Below are 17,405 nucleotides of genomic sequence, written 5' to 3' on the forward strand. Positions count from 1 at the left end.
ACAAAATGCTTTAAGAAACTATCTTTTGAGGGAAGGAGGGGAATGTAATTGAGAAAGGGACACTGGGATATTTGTCATAGCTTTTTTTTTTTAAGGAAAAAAGTGGTTTACAGAATAAATGATGAACATCATTACATTTCCATACCAAGATATGATAATTGGAATTCCTCTAACAAATTAAACAGTAAAACATATTTCATGGCAGTCCTCACTTTTTGTCATCTTATACTTGACCAATCTGCTCATCTACTAAAAACCACCTATCAGAAAAAACATTTTCAGATTTTCAACACTTTGGTTATATTTAAATGTGGCATTTATCCAATAACATTTACATCTTTTATACCATATTCCTGCTTAACACAGAAGAAAAAACATAGCATTTACACCTTTTATACCATACTCCTGCTTAATATAGAAGTTTTTTAAAATTACCGAAAATAAATATTCCTGCTTTTCACCACTGAGATTCTCACCCTCAGTTTTCAGTAGTTAACTCTCCTCTGTTCTCCCACCACCATCCAGTGGTAAATGCAGTAACTGCAAGCTACACTGTGCTTCCCCTCAACAACCAACCTTTCTATTTTTTACCAATATAACAAAAAGTAGAACAAAGTAGTTACAAGAAGTATGGGGTACACTCTGCAGGCGAACACTGTAAGTTTCTCTTACTTGGCACACACTGTCCGTTTCATTAAGTTTCTGGCAATATCTTCAGAGGGAATGGTAAGAATCCAAAAAGGAGACTGAAAGAAATAACAATATACAACTTATTTCTAAGTGTTTTTATGGCCTCATATGCTTTTATTCAAAAAGTCAGTAAGGAGAGGTTCCTATTTGCTACTTTAATGAAAAAGTACCCAATCTGACTCTAACCAAAATAAAATTGTTCCAGTAGTAAGAAAGTAAATTGTTTTTACTAGGCAACCTGTTAGGATAATACAGTATGATGTCAGAACTCTTTTATAAATGACTCTATAAGTGAAAACATCAGCAAACATAAGGTTATTTAAAATTAATTTTGTATTTGCTCCCTTATGTTTGTTTGACCAAGAGAATTAATGCACATTATACCCCAAAGTATAATCTCAGAATTTATGATTGTTAATCATTCCTTATAACATAGTTATTTTACTTTTAACTTCTAAGTAATATATTTCTTTGATCCTTCTTTTTCTAGATAGTTGTGGCTAGCTGGGAGGGGTGGGGAAGGGACTCTGAAATAATTATGATGGAAAACCATAGGGTTTATTATTAAATTATTATTAATTTTTATTATTTTTCTAAGGAAAAACATTCCAGGTGCATTGGGTGGGAGAGAGGGATCACGCCACAATCCCCTGTCTCAACACCCAAATTACAGGCACTTTTAATCTCCACCCAATAGACCCTTGTCAGATACAGCAGAACCCTGACCTCAATCCATCACCCTCATCCAATTATATCCACACTCTCCCTCTTTACTCCTCTCTCAGTAAGTAAAAGTCACTCAGGAGTATAAATCCAACATCAAGGGATTTTCAAGTTAAATTCTCTCATCTTTTGCCAAGAAATCCTCCATGCCACACACACCCAGTCCTTCTTCTTCCAGTATTTACATTACTCTACAGAAAAATCCAAAATAATCCAAAGAGGAAAAAGATGGTCAGTTTAGTACTACTTTTATTAGAAAATTTTAACAGCAATCTGAATGAAATGAAATTGTTAGATAAATTATGATGGAGCTCATTTATGGACAATGTTATACATAGCCCACTTAGTGATGAAAGCTGTGTAGCGATATGTGTCTATATTAATACTATCAAATGAAAAATAAACTGCAGAAGTTCATAAATAGTATTATACCTGAGGGGAAAAAAAGACTGGATGGCAGCATCCCCAAATTACAAGTCATATCAAAGAGGAAGAATTGTGAATAATGTTTTTCTTTTTCTATTTTCCAAACTTCTCTAAAACACTGATAAACTATCAAATACAGAATAAAAATTTACTTGTATTATACATGCACAATTTGAAATTCTAAAATAATTCTAATATAAGACTGAAATCTACTAAATTCTAAATTCTAATTCTAATTCTACCTCATCAGTGGAAGAGAGCCCTTTTTCAATGAAGAGATAGATACAAATTATGGTATAACTGTTAAATGAAAAATTAAAACTAACAGACTAAGTGAACACTGGAAATAAGCCTAAATGATTTTCTCAAACCATAACCTTTCCCCCAAATATCCTTTTTATTTCATTGCCCTTAGAAACAGATGAAAATAACTATACAAATATAAATGTGAGATTTAGTTCTCTTGAAACCCAAGGCTCTATTTGTAAGTATACTTCATAGTGGTCTCATGAAAAAATGTGAACTCAACTTACCTTTCCATAAGTGTCCTGGCTACTGGTGAACTGACCGCCAAAAAGTGAAAGCAAAGACTTTATTTCCTATATTGAAAATATTATAGAGAAAACACATTTTAACACAGAGAACTCAAAGTCTATTAATACAGGTATAAGATTTTTTTTTGAAGTGAGCTGATGATCTACCAAGGTATTTAAATTCAACATCAGATTACAACTCTGGGGTCTGAAAAAATTTTACATGGTAAGTAATTTCTGAACAATTTTAGACAACAGGAGAGCTGCCAAAAGACTAGGTCAGAAAATGCTCTGATTCTGAAAAGGAAAAAACAAATGACAAAAACTACAAATTAAATCTAACATTTGACTGACAAAAATGAATAATGAAAGATAATTTGAGGATTTTAGAGAAGAAATAAGTGATTAACTAGGGAGCATCACTGTGGAATCTTAAATATAAGTTATGGTTAAGTTAACCCCCTCTTCTTTCTGGATAAAGTTACAGAACTAGAAAGAGAAGACAATAGTTAATTTTAAAGCATTAGGTATGCAAAGTTGAAATCTGTTCAGATAATACGTATATTCTATGAAGCAGTTACTTTGTAGTAAATATAAAATGACTATACAAATTTTATGATTTGTACTACTAACAAGTTTTGTCTCCTCAACAACACAGGCAGAATCCCACTCCTCTGTACAGTTCTTATGGAAGAGCTAATCTAATTAGACACAAGGGTCCCCACTGCTGGGTGCCTACAGTCCCCTTTGCTCCAAACTAGAAAAAGGGGCCTTTGACATTAGGAGTCACAGTCACTAGAAAAAGTATACTCAGACTATGAACATCCTCTACTCAAGACCAAAAGAATAGGAGGTTAGTACCATTTCTGTTTTTCCTCTTGTCTATGCAACAAACCCTTTTTGTTTTTAATCGCTGATATCTACAGGACTAAATTCAGTTGAATTATACAGACAGACCAAGAACTAGCATAGATAGTAAATCACTGAAGCTAGCCCCAAAATCATTTTGCAAGGTGGGTGACACAAATTAATTTGGAGGCACCATTGGACCTGGGAGTCAAACAGACCACAATTTGATTTTCAGCTCTTCCAAACAGTAGCTATGTGGATTATACAAGACACTTAGCTCTATATGGATTTATACAAGACAGTTAACTCTCAGTTCCCTCATCTGTAAAATCTCTTTCATGAGGTAGGGGATCTATAAACAAGTCCAGAACCCACACTGTTAGCAAGGGAATCAAGATGATGGTGGATGGTGGCCACAACATGGTCCTTGAAGTCCAATGGCTCAAGAAATCAAGCAAGATTAACAGTTATAATAGTTAAAAGAAAAAATGCAATTACAGATTAGGTCACTTGGTCTAGAATGATTGCTCATTCTATGTTAAAGCATGCTGTGAAATCGACTTGTTAAAAATCATAAACATGCTTATAAAAAAGGCTCTATAAGTTTTTTAAAAAGTAATGGATTATTGGAAATTATATGGCATAGCATTAGCCTAAAACTTAAGCAACAACTTAACATTGAAAATAAATGTGACTAACTCAAGTTTCAAATTTAAAAGAAAAATATGTATTAAACTACATCATCACTCTACTTGGAAAAAGCAAAACACAAAATACTTACTTAGCTATGGCAAATTCATTTTCTAGTTGAGACTCTTTCCACATTAGGAACAAAATAATTTATACTGGATATAAAAATATGTCTGATTAACTCACATGAGCATTTCAGTGCTTTTAGCCTCTCACTTTTTCATCCATTTAGTTTGCTTCAGAACCAGCAATAAAACCCAGGGATCTGAACTTCACTTTTAGTACAATAAGGCAGCTGCCACCTAAAACTGGCCCCGATTAACTCTACAGAAGTAAAACTGGACCAAACTTACATTCCTGCTCTCTCATTTGAAATCATAAAGACAGCTGCTCTTCACAGCTTGCCTGCCCAGCAGTTCCAATACAACAGATGGCCCAGCAGTGGTGGTGGTCCTGTTTTCGTCTCTGAAGCCATCTTTCACCCAATTCAATATTTATTGAAAAATTCATATGTGCAAGTCACTGAGCTATATAAAGATAAATACATACTTGTTCTCAGACAGCTTAAAGTCTAGTAGAACAAACAAAACATTTAACCTAGTAACCAAAATGTGGGGTGTAAAACAGTGAGTGGTCTTAAAGAGGTAAAAGCAAAAAAAGTATTACATCAGAGTACAAGGGAGGAAAAAAATTACCTATTTTATAAGAAATGTCTCAATGAAAACTGACTTCAGCCTTGAAACACAGGGAGAATCTACACAGATGAAAGAAGACTTCCACTTTCAGGGATGGCAAACCAGGTAATTCAGATTAAGCCTCCTGCTAAGAAGATCTAGAAAAACCTGACATTTGCTCGAAGACATGGAGAGATTCAAGAACTATCAAAGCAAGAACCACGAGAGGACAGAAATCTAAGCTGCAGCCACTAGCTTGCTGGGACATTTACCAACTCCCAAAAGAAGCCATGAGGATGGAGAGCCCTTTTGATAGCTTGATAGGAGACAGACAAAAATTAGGGCCATCCATTATGGGGAGGAAAGTAGGCTTGATAAACAACCCAGTTTAGACTGGGATCTCAAAAAGCTACACACCCTAGAAGTATGTGTGAATCAGAACAGAATCAGAACTGAACACCTGAAAATGAGTTCAAGTGATTCTAGATTGCTAATGCTCCTATGCGGTTCTTTCCTCTTCAAGAGGATTTACATCATCCTAGGCCTCATGTTGTTTCTTCAATTTTCAGATACCTCTGACACATATGTAAAGAATAATCCATCACACATATAAAAGAACCAAGAGAAACAATACACAAAATAAATAGACTCACAGGACTCTTTTTATCATATTCAACACATTAACTGTGCTTTCTACATTCTATATTTTACCATAGACAACATAACTATTCTTTCTGTATTAAAGGGGATAAAAGACACAATTGAGGATTTTGGCAGAGGATGAAAAACTATTAAACAAATCGCAGAGTTGAAAAAGAATCACATAAAAAATAAAAATCTAAAATCAAATAAATGTGTAAATAAATCTAAATGAATATTGACTATATAAAATCAACATAGAGGATTAAAATGGCGGCATGACAGGTGAGACAGAAACCTCCTCCCAAAACCAGATATAATATGAAAATATAGCAAATATATCAAAATTCTGAAAGAGCAGCAGTAAAGAAGGCTGCAGCAGACTGTCTACACCTGGTGAAAACAGCAGACCTCAAGGAAAAGGGTAAAGTACCAATGCCATGATCAGGAGGAACCCAAGCCCTTCCCCCACCCTATCTCACCAGAGGGAGGAAGAGAAACAGAGCGGGGAGGTAGTGAACGCCTAGGAATGCTGAACACGCAGCCTTGGAGATCCGCTCTGGGAGCACAAACCTACATTACATGGTGCCCAGGACATTAGTGGGGTTGGAAAGCTAAGACAGGCAGAATATTTAGAGAGACTGAGATTGCAGCCGCTTGTGGAAAAAAGGGATCTACATCCAACCGCTCTGGGACAAAAGAAAGGCGGGCAGTCTGAGAGACTTCCTAACAAGGAAGCCCTTAGCAAGGGGCAAGGATTGCATAGAGCTTACTGCTCAGGAGAAAGGACAGGTAGACAAAATTGTCTAGACACACTCTGCCCAGGAGGTTGGGAACTTTCAGGAGCTTCAGGCGCTCCATGACCATGGCTGGCACGCAGCTCTGAGGACCATGATACTCAGCTTGCTGCACCTTCTTCCTGGTTGGCACTGGCTCACAAACCGGCTGACCCCATCATTGTGCCAGGTCAGTCAGAGGACAGCCCTGCCTACGGCAGCTACAAGTGCAAAGCACAGAGATTTCTCCCTGAGAACTCGGCCCACTGGCCCTGGCAGTGGAGACAGGCATTGCAGTGGGGAAGCAGGAAAGGCCTCTTTCCTCCTGACAGATAGGAGCACTGCTCACCTGTGGTCCCTGTCATTGCTTCAGGTACTGAGCAGCTCTAGAGAGTAGAGCTTCTGGGCACTACAGGGCAACACCTACAAATATGAAATGTCAAAGGAAACTGGTTCAAAACAAAATCCCACAAACACCCGAAAGAGGGCCAAGTGAAACTGAACTCATCAATCTTCCTGAAAGAGATTTCAAAATAAAAATCATTAAAATGCTCATGGAGCTACAGAAATATATTCAAGAACTCAGGGAGGAATTCAAGAATGAGATACAATCATTGAAGAATACAGTATCTGAAATGAAACATACAATGGAGGAATTTAAAAGCAGATTACATGAAGTATAGAAGATGGTAAATGAAGTAGAAATTGGAGAACAGGAATATAAGGAAGCTGAGGCACGAAGAGAACAAATGATCTCTAGGAATGAAAGAACATTGAGAAAACTGTGTGATCAATCTAAATGGAACAATATTCACATTATAGGAGTACCAGAAGAAGAAAAGGGATAGAAAGTGTCTTTGAGGAAGTAATTGCTGAAAACTTCTGCAATCTGGGGAAAGAGATAGTCTCTCAGGCCATGGAAGGTGCACAGATCTCCCAACAAAAGGGACCAAGGAAGAAAGGACTAAGACATATAATAATTAAAATGGCAAAGATCAAGGATAGAGACAGAGTATCAAAAGCAGCCAGAGAAAGAAAAAAACACTACATATGATGGAAAACCCATCAAGCTATCATCAGACTCCTCAGCAGAAACCTTACAGGCCGACCAGAAGGGAGTGGCATGATATATTTAATGCAATGAAGCAACAGAGGCCTTGAACCAAGAATACTCGACCCAGTTAGATTATCATTTAAATTTGAAGGAGGGATTAAACAATTTCCAGATAAGCAAACAGTGAGAGAATTTACCCCCCCAAAAACCGTCTCTACAGTGTATATTGGAGGGACTGATAGAGATGGAAGTGTTCCTAAGGCTAAATAGCTATCACCAGAGAAAATAAAACCACAGTAAAGAAAGTAGACCAATTAATTACTAAGCAGATGCAAAATCAAATCAACCACCCAAAAGTCAGTGAAGGGATAGACAAGAGTACAGAATATGATACCTAATATATAAAGAATAGAGGAGGGAGAAAAAAAAAAAGAACCTTTAGATTGTGTTTGTAATAGCATACTTGGTGAGTTAAATTAGACTTCTGGATAGTAAGGCAGTTACCCTTAAACTTCTGGTAACCAAGAATCTAAAACCTGCAAAAACAATAAGTACATACCTATAAATAATCACCCTAAATGCAAATGTTCGGGATAGACCAAACAAAAGACACAGAGTCACTGAATGGATTAAAAAACGAAACTGTCTATATGCTGCCTAAAAGAGACTCACTTCAAGCCCAAAGACATACACAATTTAAAAGTGAAGGGGTGGAAAAAGATAATTCATACAATAGGGAGAAAAAAGCAGGAGTTACACTACTTGTATATCAGACAAAATAGACTTCAAAACAAAGAAAGTAACAAGAGAAAAAGAAGGACATTACATAATGATAAAGGGGTCAGTCCAACAAGAGGATATAACCATTATAAATATCCATGCACCCAACACAGGAGCACTTACATATGTGAAACAAATACTAACAGAATTAAAAGGGGAAATACAATGCAATGCATTCATTCTAGGAGACTTCAAGACTCCACTCACTCCAAAGGACAGATCAAACAGACAGAAAATAAGTAAGGAGACAGAGGCACTGAACAACACATTAGAACAGATGGACCTAACAGACATCTACAGAACTCTACACCCAAAAGCAGCAGAAGACACATTCTTCTCAAATGAACTTGGAACATTTTCAAGAATAGATCATATACTTGGAAACAAAAACAGCCTCAGAAAATTCAAAAAGACTGAAATTGTACCAACCAGCTCTCAGAACACAAAGGTATGAAACTAGACAGACATAAATTACACAAAGAAAACAAAGTCCACAAACACATGGAGGCTTAACAACATGCTCCTAAATAATGAATGGATCAATGAACAAATAAAAACAGAGATCAAAGGCCTATATCCTCAAAACTAGAGGACACTCTTAAGAGAAATTAAAGGACACTAACAAATGGAATCTCATCCCATGCTCGTGGCTAGGAGGAATTAATATCGTCAAAATGGTCATCCTGCCCAAAGCAATATACAGATTTAATGCAATCCCTATCGAAATACCAACAGCATTCTTTAATGAACTGGAACAAATAGTTCAAAAGTTCATATGGAAGCACCAAAGACCCTGAATAGCCAAAGCAATCCTGAGAAGGAAGAATAAAGTTGGGGGGGATCTCGCTCCCCAACTTCAAGCACTACTACAAAGCCACAGTAATCAAGACAATTTGGTACTGGCACAAGAACAGAGCCACAGACCAGTGGAACAGAACAGAGGCTCCAGACATTAACCCAAACATATATGGTCAATTAATATACAATAAAGGAGCCATGGACATACAGTGGGGAAATGACAGCCTCTTCAACAGTTGCTGTTGGAAAAAACTGGACAGCTACATGTAAGAGAATGAAACTGGATCATTGTCTAACCCCATACACAAAAGTAAATTCAAAATGGATCAAAGACCTGAATGTAAGTCATGAAACCATAAAACTCTTAGAAAAAAACAGAGGCAAAAATCTCTTGGACATAAACATGAGCGACTTCTTCATAAACATATCTCCCTGGGCAAGGGAAACAAAAGCAAAAATGAACAAGTGGGATTATATCAAACTGAAAAATTTCTGTACAGCAAAGGACACCACCAATAGAACAAAAAGGCATCCTACAGTTTGGGAGAATATATTCATAAATGACAGATCCAATAAAGGGTTGACATCCAAAATATATAAAGAACCTCATGCACCTCAACAAACAAAAAGCAAATAATCCAATTAAAAAATGGGCAGAGGAGCTGAACAGACACTTCTCCAAAGAAGAAATTCAGATGGCCAACAGGCACATGAAAAGATGCTCCACAACACTATTCATCAGAGAAATGCAAATTAAAACACAATGAGATATCACCTCACACCAGTAAGGATCGCCACCATCTGAAAGACAAACAACAACAAATGTTGGCAAGATTGTGGAGAAAGGGGAACCCTCCTACACTGCTGGTGGGAATGTAAGCTAGTTCAACCATTGTGGAAAGCAGTATGGAGGTTCCTCAAAAAGTTCAAAATAGAAATACCATTTGACCCAGGAATTCCACTTCTAGGAATCTGCCCTAAGAATTCAGGAGCCCAGTTTGAAAAAGACAGATGCACCCCTATGTTTATTGCAGCACTATTTACAATAGCCAAGAAACGGAAGCAACCTAAGTGTCCATCAGTAGAAGAATGGATAAAGAAGATGTGGTACATATACACAATGGAATATTATTCAGCCATAAGAAGAAAACAAATCCTACCATTTGCAACAACATGGATGGAGCTAGAGGGTATTATGCTCAGTGAAATAAGCCAGGTGGAGAAAGACAAGTACCAAATGATTTCACTCATATGTGGAGTATAAGAACAAAGAAAAAACTGAAGGAACAAAACAGCAGCAGAAACACAGAACCCAAGAAGGGACTAACAGTTACCAAAGGGAAAGGGACTGGGGAAAATGGGTGGGAAGGGAGGGATAATGGGTGGGGGGAAAAAGGGGCCATTACAATTAGCATGTATAATGTGGGGGGGGCACAGGGAGGGCTGTGCAACACAGAGAAGACAAGTAGTGATTCTACAGCATCTGACTACGCTGATGGACAGTGACTGTAGTGGGTTTTGTGGGGGGGACTTCGTGATGGGGGAGTCTAGTAAACATAATGTTCCTCATGTAACTGTAGATTAATGATACCAAAAAAAAAAAAAAAAAGAGATCAAGGAATATATGGAGACAAATGACAAAAATAACTCAACACCATACAACGTGCAGGTCACAGTGAAGGCCGTGCTATCAGGAAAGTATGTTGCAATACAGGCATACCTCAGGAAAGAAGAATCCCATATGAACAGTCTAAACTCACAATTAATAAAACTAGAAAAAGAAGAACAAATGAGGCCCAAAGTCAGTAGATGGAGGGACTTAATAAAGATTAGAGTAGAAATAATAAATTTCTAAATGACATCGAGAAGAATAAAACAATAGAAAGAATCAATGAAAGCAGTAGTGGGTTCTTCAACAAAATAAACAAAATAGATAAAACCCTAGCCAGAATGATCAAGAAAAAAAGAGAGTCTACACGCATAAACAGAATGAAAAATGAGAAAGGAAAAATCATTATAGACACCACAGAAATACAAAGACTTATTAGAGAATACAATGAAAAGTTATATGCTAACAAATTGGATTACCTAGAAGAAATGGACAACTTTCTAGAAAAATAGAACCTTCCAAGGCTGACCCAGGAAGAAACAGAAAATCTGAACAGACCAATTACCAGCAATGAAATTGAATTGGTAATCAAAAAACTACCCAAGAACAAAACCCCAGACTGCATGGCTTCACCACTGAATTTAATCAGACATTTAGAGAAGACATGATAACCATTCTCCCTAAAGTTTTCCAGAAAATAGAAGAGTAGGGAATACTTCCAACTCATTCCTTGAAGTCAGGCAAAGACACCACAAAAAAAACAAAACTACAGACCAATATCCTTGATGAACATAGAGGCAAAAATACTCAACAAAATATTAGCAAACCAAATCCAAAAATACATCAAGAGGATAATACATCATGATCAAGTGGGATTTATCCCAGGGATTCAAGGATGCTACAACATTCAAAAATCCATCAACATCATCCACTGCATCAATACAAAGGACAAAAATCAAATGATCTCCCCCATAGATGCTGAAAAAGCATCTGACAAAATTCAACACTCATTCATGATACAAACTCTCAACAACATGGGTATAGAGGGCAAGTACCTCAACTAAATAAAGGCCATATTTAAGGGGGCGACAAACCCACAGCCAACATCATACTTAACAGTAAAAAGCTGAAAGCTTTTCCTCTAAGATCAGGAACAAGACAAGGATGCCCACTCTCCCCACTTTTATTCAACATAGTACTGGAGGTCCTAGCCATGGCAATCAGACAACACAAAGAAATAAAAGGCATCCAGATTGCTAAGGAAAAGGTTAAACTGTCATTGTTTGCACATGACATGATATTGTACATAAAAAACCCTGAAGAATCTACTCCAAAGCTTCTAGAACTAATATGTGAATTCAGCAAAGTTGCCAGATACAAAATTTATACACAGAAGTCTGCTGCATTCCTATACACTAACAATGAACTAGCAGAAAGAGAAATCAGGAAAACAATTCCATTCACAACTACATCAAAAAGAATAAAATACCTAGGAATAAACCTAACCAAAGAAGTGAAAGATCTATACCCTTAAAACTACAAGAGAGGACACTAATAAATGGAAATACATCCCATGCTCTTGGGTAGGAAGAATTAATATTATCAAAATGGCCATCCCGTGTAAAGCAATCTACAGATTCCATGCAATCCCTATCAAAATACCAATGGCATTCTTCAACGAACTACAGCAAATTGTTCTAAAATTCATATGGAACCAGAAAAGACCCCAAATAGCCAAAGCAATCGATGGAAGAACAAAACTGGGGGGATTACGCTCCCTGACTTTAAGTTCTACTACAAAGTCACAGTAATTATGTCGATTTGCTACTGGCACAAGAACAGACCCATAGATCAATGGAACAGAATAAAGAGTCTAGAAATTAACCCAAGCATATATGGTCAATCAATATACAATAAAGGAGCCATGGATATACAATGGGGAAATGACAGCCTCTTCAACAGCTGATGTTGGCAAAACTGGACAGCTACACATAAAAGAATGAAACTGGATTATTGTCTAACTCCATACACAAAAGTAAACTCAAAATGGATCAAAGACCTGAAAGGAAGTCATGAAACCATAAAACTCTCAGAAGAAAACATAGGCAAAATCTCCTGAATATAAACATGAGCAACTTTTTCCTGAATGCATCTCCTCGGGCAAGGGAAACAAAAGCAAAAATGAACAAATGGGACTACATCAAACTAAAAAGCTTCTGTACAGCAAAGGACACCATCAATAGAACAAAAACGCATCCTACAGTATGGGAAAATATATTTGTAAATGACATATCCGTCAAGGGGTTAACATCCAAAATATATAAAGAACTCACACACCTCAAAATAACCTGATTAAAAAATGGGCTGAGGATATGAACAGACAATTCTCCAAAGAAGAAATTCAGAGGCAAAGAAAGACAAGTATCAAATGATTTCACTCATCTGTGGAGTATCAGAACAAAGAAAAAACTGAAGGAACAAAACAGTAGCAGACTCACAGAACCCAAGAATGGACTAACAGTTACCAAAGGGAAAGGGACTGGGAAGGAGGGGTTGGAAGGGAGGGAAGGGGAAAAAGGGGCATTACAATTACTGCACATAATGTAGGGGGTTGGCATGGGAAAGGCAGCATAGCACAGAGAAGACAAGTAGTGACTCTATAGCATCTTACTACACTGATGGACAGTGACTGCAATGGTGTAGGTGGTGGGGACTTGATAATGGAGGGAATCCAGTAACCACAATGTTGCTCATGTAAGTGTATATTACTGATGCCAAAAATAAAAATAAAAGAAATTCAGATTGCCAACAGGCACAGGAAAAGATGCTCTACATCACTAATTATCAGGGAAATGCATATTAAACCACAATGAGATATCACCTCACACCAGTTAGGATGGCCAGCATCCAAAAGACAAACAACAAATGTTGGTGAGGTTGTGGAGAAAGGGAAACTCTCCTACACTGCTGGTGGGAATGTAAATTAGTTCAACCACTATGGAAAACAGTATGCAGGTTCCTCCAAAAACTCAAAATAGAAATACCATTTGACCCAGGAATTCCACTCCTAGGAATTTACTGGAAGAAAACAAGATCCCTGATTCAAAAAGACATATGCAGCCCTATGTTTATTGCAGCACTATTTACAGTAGCCAAGATAAGGAAGCCACCTAGGTGTCCATCACTGGATAAATGGATAAAGATGTGGTAGATATACACAATGGAATACTACTCAGCCACAAGAAGAAAACAAATCCCACCATCTGCAACAACATGGATGGAGCTAGAGGGTATTATGCTCAGTGAAACAAGCCAGGCAGAGAAAGACAAGTACCAAATGATTTCCTTCATTTGTGGAGTATAACAATGAAGCAAAAATGAAGGGACAAAAACAGCAGCAGACTCACAGACTCTAAGAAAGGACTAGCGGTTACCAAAGGCGAGGGGTGGGAGAGGGTGGATGGGGAGGGCGGAAGAAGAGAATTGAGGGGTATTATGATTAGTACACATGGTGTGTAAGGGGTCACGGTGAGGACAGTGTAGCACAGAGAAGACAAGTAGTGACTGTGGCATCTTGCTACACTGATGGTATGGGGGGAGTTGATAATATGGGTGACTGTAGTAACCACAATGTTTTTCATGTGACACCTTCATAAGAGGGTATATCAATCATATCTGAATTAAAAAAATAATAATAATAATTACAAAAAGAAAAAAAAGAAAGGCTAAGCAATGCTTTCCAACTCGTGGTTTCTGTCAAGTCAATGGTCAGTGCTTGGGATGTTACCAAAAAGAACACAGTATCAGTTGCAAAAATATGGTTTTAATTTCTGTTAATTTTAAAGGTCTTTAGACAAAGTATAATAAAAAATAAAAAATAAATAAAATGAACAGACTGAAGACTGAAATAGGACAGATGCAAATGAGACATAAGGGAGTAGAGGCCAAGACAGGAAATGAAAGCATCATTCAAGGAATCATGGGAGTCAGTTTTTGCTGCACTGGTTGGTGGAGGGGTGGAGAGACAGGAGAGAACCATGCAGTGGTGGAACCTTGAATACTAAACTAAAGAGACTCAGCCCTGGGTCAATAAGGATGTATGGAACTGAGCTTTTGGGAGATTCAACAGGCACCAGGGTACAACAGTGACTAAGAAGAAATTAAGAAGGCAGAAAAAGTTAGTATCACCGAGTAGAAAGGATGTTTTTCTTAAATCTGAAGCCTCATCATTCCATTCTCACGGCACTGCCTGATCATAGACACTCTTGGCCTTCCTCTAGTTCCACTCCAGCATCATCTAAGTAGTATCCTTTCTCTGGAACTCCAGAATTACCTTTCTAAAACATAAATGATTACTAGTCACTTCTAGTTTACAAAGGAAAAAAGAATGATTCCCTATTAAGACTAAAATAGAATCCAAACTCCTTGCAATGGTTTCAAAACACTCTAAAATCTGTATCCTACCCACCTCTCTAGCCTCATGCCCACTGCTTCATTCTCCCTCCCCACACATCCCACACCACCATAATGAACCATCCCTCTGCACCTTTACACTTGCTTGTTTCTCAGTGAAGAGTTCTTTCCAGTCATCTTTACCAACAGAAGATATCCTTTATCAATTAAGGTCTATGCATGCCAGTCTTCATAATTCTCGAGATCAGTGAGTTGAGCACAGCTGAAGATCACAGAATATTGGTACAATTATAAACACATAATCTTCACCTTCAGCTGAGTTTTCAGCACTACTCTTAACACCTGTGTTCTTCTCTATACAATTGTTTATCTTGTCAGCTCCCTCCTTTGCTCTCAACGACTATTTCAAATTTTACTACTCTTCTCAATTCCTCCATTCAACTATTTGGTCCCCCATCTCCCAAGAAATAACCTTGACTCATTCACTACCTAGAGAGCAGGCCCTCAGGCAGCTACCCCTCACCCGTCCTAATTCTCCTTAGCCCACTCTCTCCTTCAATTATTGAAAAGCCAACACCTCTCACTGTGCGTTTATATCCATTCTCCCCTTCTCTTCAGTCCACAAATACGCCAATCTCTCCAAGGCCAAGGTTCTCCCTTTACAGTAGGTCCCCTTCAAACTGTTAAACAATCTCTTGCTTTCCCTTCTGATGCTCTAGTTTAGAGCAGTCTATTCTCTCTCCTCTTCCTCATTTTCCAGTGACAACTAAACCATGTAATCTAGCTCCACCTCTCCAAAACTCCACAACAGCTCTAACAAAATTCCAAAAACTTCACCCCCCTGACTTCTGTGGCCTCACACCCTTCCTGTTCTGACACTTGTCTGTCTTCTTCATGACCTCCTCTTTTCTCACATCTCCTTACTATCAATGCTTCCAAGCACCAGTATTTGGCCCACTACTCTTCTGATGCAATGCTTTCTCTGAATACCACCATGTGCTCTCCTAGAGTTTATATGAAGAGGATTTCCAAATATTTATTATGAGTCCAGACCACTCTATCATGCTCTAGGTATATTCATATATTCACTGCCTCATGGTCAGTCATCTCCACTTAATGCTACACCAGCACATCAAATACACCATAACCAAAATTTAAATCCTATACCTGCCTGTGCTCTCTACTTTAAATGGAGACACCCTTAGAGCCATCCCAGGAGTCATCCTTGACTGGTCCCTCTTCTCCCCACGTTCAATCAGTTATCAAGCCCTGATGACTTTTATCACCTAAAATCTTCCCAGTCTATCCCAACCTCTTACGCCTTGCCACAGTTCAGTTCTTCCTAATCTATTAGTAATTCCAACAGACTCCTACTGGTCTATTCTAGACTTAGTCTTCTCCAATTTATCCTCTATATAACTGCCTACGTGATTTTAAAAGAAAAATCTGGTTCTGTCACTTCCTTAAAACTCTTCAATAAATTTCCCTTCCAAGCTGCTGGGCATTCATTGTTTTGCGTTGTCTGGCCCCTATCACCTCTCCTGTTCTCCTCTTGTTTCTCTCTGCTAACATATTTCGTAACCTAGTAATAATGAATGGCTTGCAATTCTAATTTACTTATTTCTCTTCTTGCCCGGCTATCCTTCTCATTCTTTACAGTTTAGGTGTCATACCCTCGTTGAAGCCACCTTAAAGGCCAACATCCCCGACCCCTCAGGTGGATTAGGTTTCCCTTACTGCTCTCGTATTTTCCGGCGCATCTCCCTGTCACCACACTTTTCAAGGTTATTTCATAATGCTACGTCCATGCCTCTGCTCACCCCTTAGCCTAAACACTAAGCACCTTGAAGACATAAACTTGTCTTAGTCGTCGTTATATCCCCAGTGTCCAGCACATGCAACTACAGGTACTCTGAAAATGTTTCTTAAATGAATAAATCATTTTCCCAACGTCTCCATCATCTAACCCCTACCACCCTCCCCCACGGAGTTTGACCAGCATATCTGACACTGAAGACACTGAAGACACTGCAACTGAGCGGATGTCTATTCTCTGCGAGACGAAGAGCTCCTTCCTGGAGGAAGAGAACTAACTGGTCGTACTCACCCGCTTAACTCGGAACCGGGCTCGTGGGCAGAGCAACAAAGGAAAAGGCTTAGCAAGGCTGCGAGCTGGTCCCTAACTTCTCTCTCACACACCCTCCGCGGAGCTCGTCCCTGTCCCAGGCGCGGCGGGACCGGAGATGCGCGCTGTCCCAGACCAGCGCACACCCCGGACGCCCGCACGCTCAGGTGCCCCGACCGCCTCCACCCGCACACCAACCCGTACCGCGCCGCCCTCTGCCTTCCGATGCGGGGGAGGGTGCCGCGGGCTCACCGGCAGGCGGAACTCCAGGTGCTCCTGAGCCATGAGCAGCAGGTACCTGTTCAGGACGCACGGCAGCGCCATTACAGCCGGCCACGGTGCGCCTGCGCGGCGGGCGCGGTGTCCCACCTCTTCGCCCCCTGACAGAACCGTTTCCGCTGAGGCGGAGCCTGAAGGGCCGGAAACAGAGGCTCGGGAGGCGAAGTCCCGGAGCTCCTCGCTCGGAAGCATAGACGGTGGCCGCTGCGGTACCCCAGCTCCGCTGCGAATCGGTTACAGGCTGAGGTTCCGTCAAGAGCGGGTTGCGATGAAACAGTGTAGTTCCCTTCGGTCCTCTCACCGGAAAGTATTTCCGACTTTCTCTACAACTCCTCAAATCCTAGTTC

At 39.0% G+C, this 17,405-nt stretch overlaps 1 protein-coding gene across 1 annotated transcript in view; it reads right to left on the reverse strand.

Annotated features, from left to right (window-relative positions):
- Nucleotides 1–17,149, reverse strand: part of TRMT11 (tRNA methyltransferase 11 homolog) — a 64,277-nt gene extending 47,128 nt beyond the window's left edge. Inside the window, exons 1-3 of the mRNA XM_036903882.2 lie at nucleotides 17,032–17,149; nucleotides 2,373–2,438; nucleotides 673–746 (exon numbers count right to left, since the gene is read on the reverse strand). Coding sequence (XP_036759777.1) covers nucleotides 673–746; nucleotides 2,373–2,438; nucleotides 17,032–17,103 — 212 coding nt within the window. The 5' untranslated portion in view covers nucleotides 17,104–17,149. The remainder of the gene's footprint in view (nucleotides 1–672; nucleotides 747–2,372; nucleotides 2,439–17,031) is intronic.
- Nucleotides 17,150–17,405: the final 256 nt, after the last annotated feature.

Source organism: Manis pentadactyla, chromosome 12 (assembly GCF_030020395.1).
Source record: "Manis pentadactyla isolate mManPen7 chromosome 12, mManPen7.hap1, whole genome shotgun sequence".
Lineage (NCBI taxonomy): Eukaryota > Metazoa > Chordata > Mammalia > Pholidota > Manidae > Manis > Manis pentadactyla.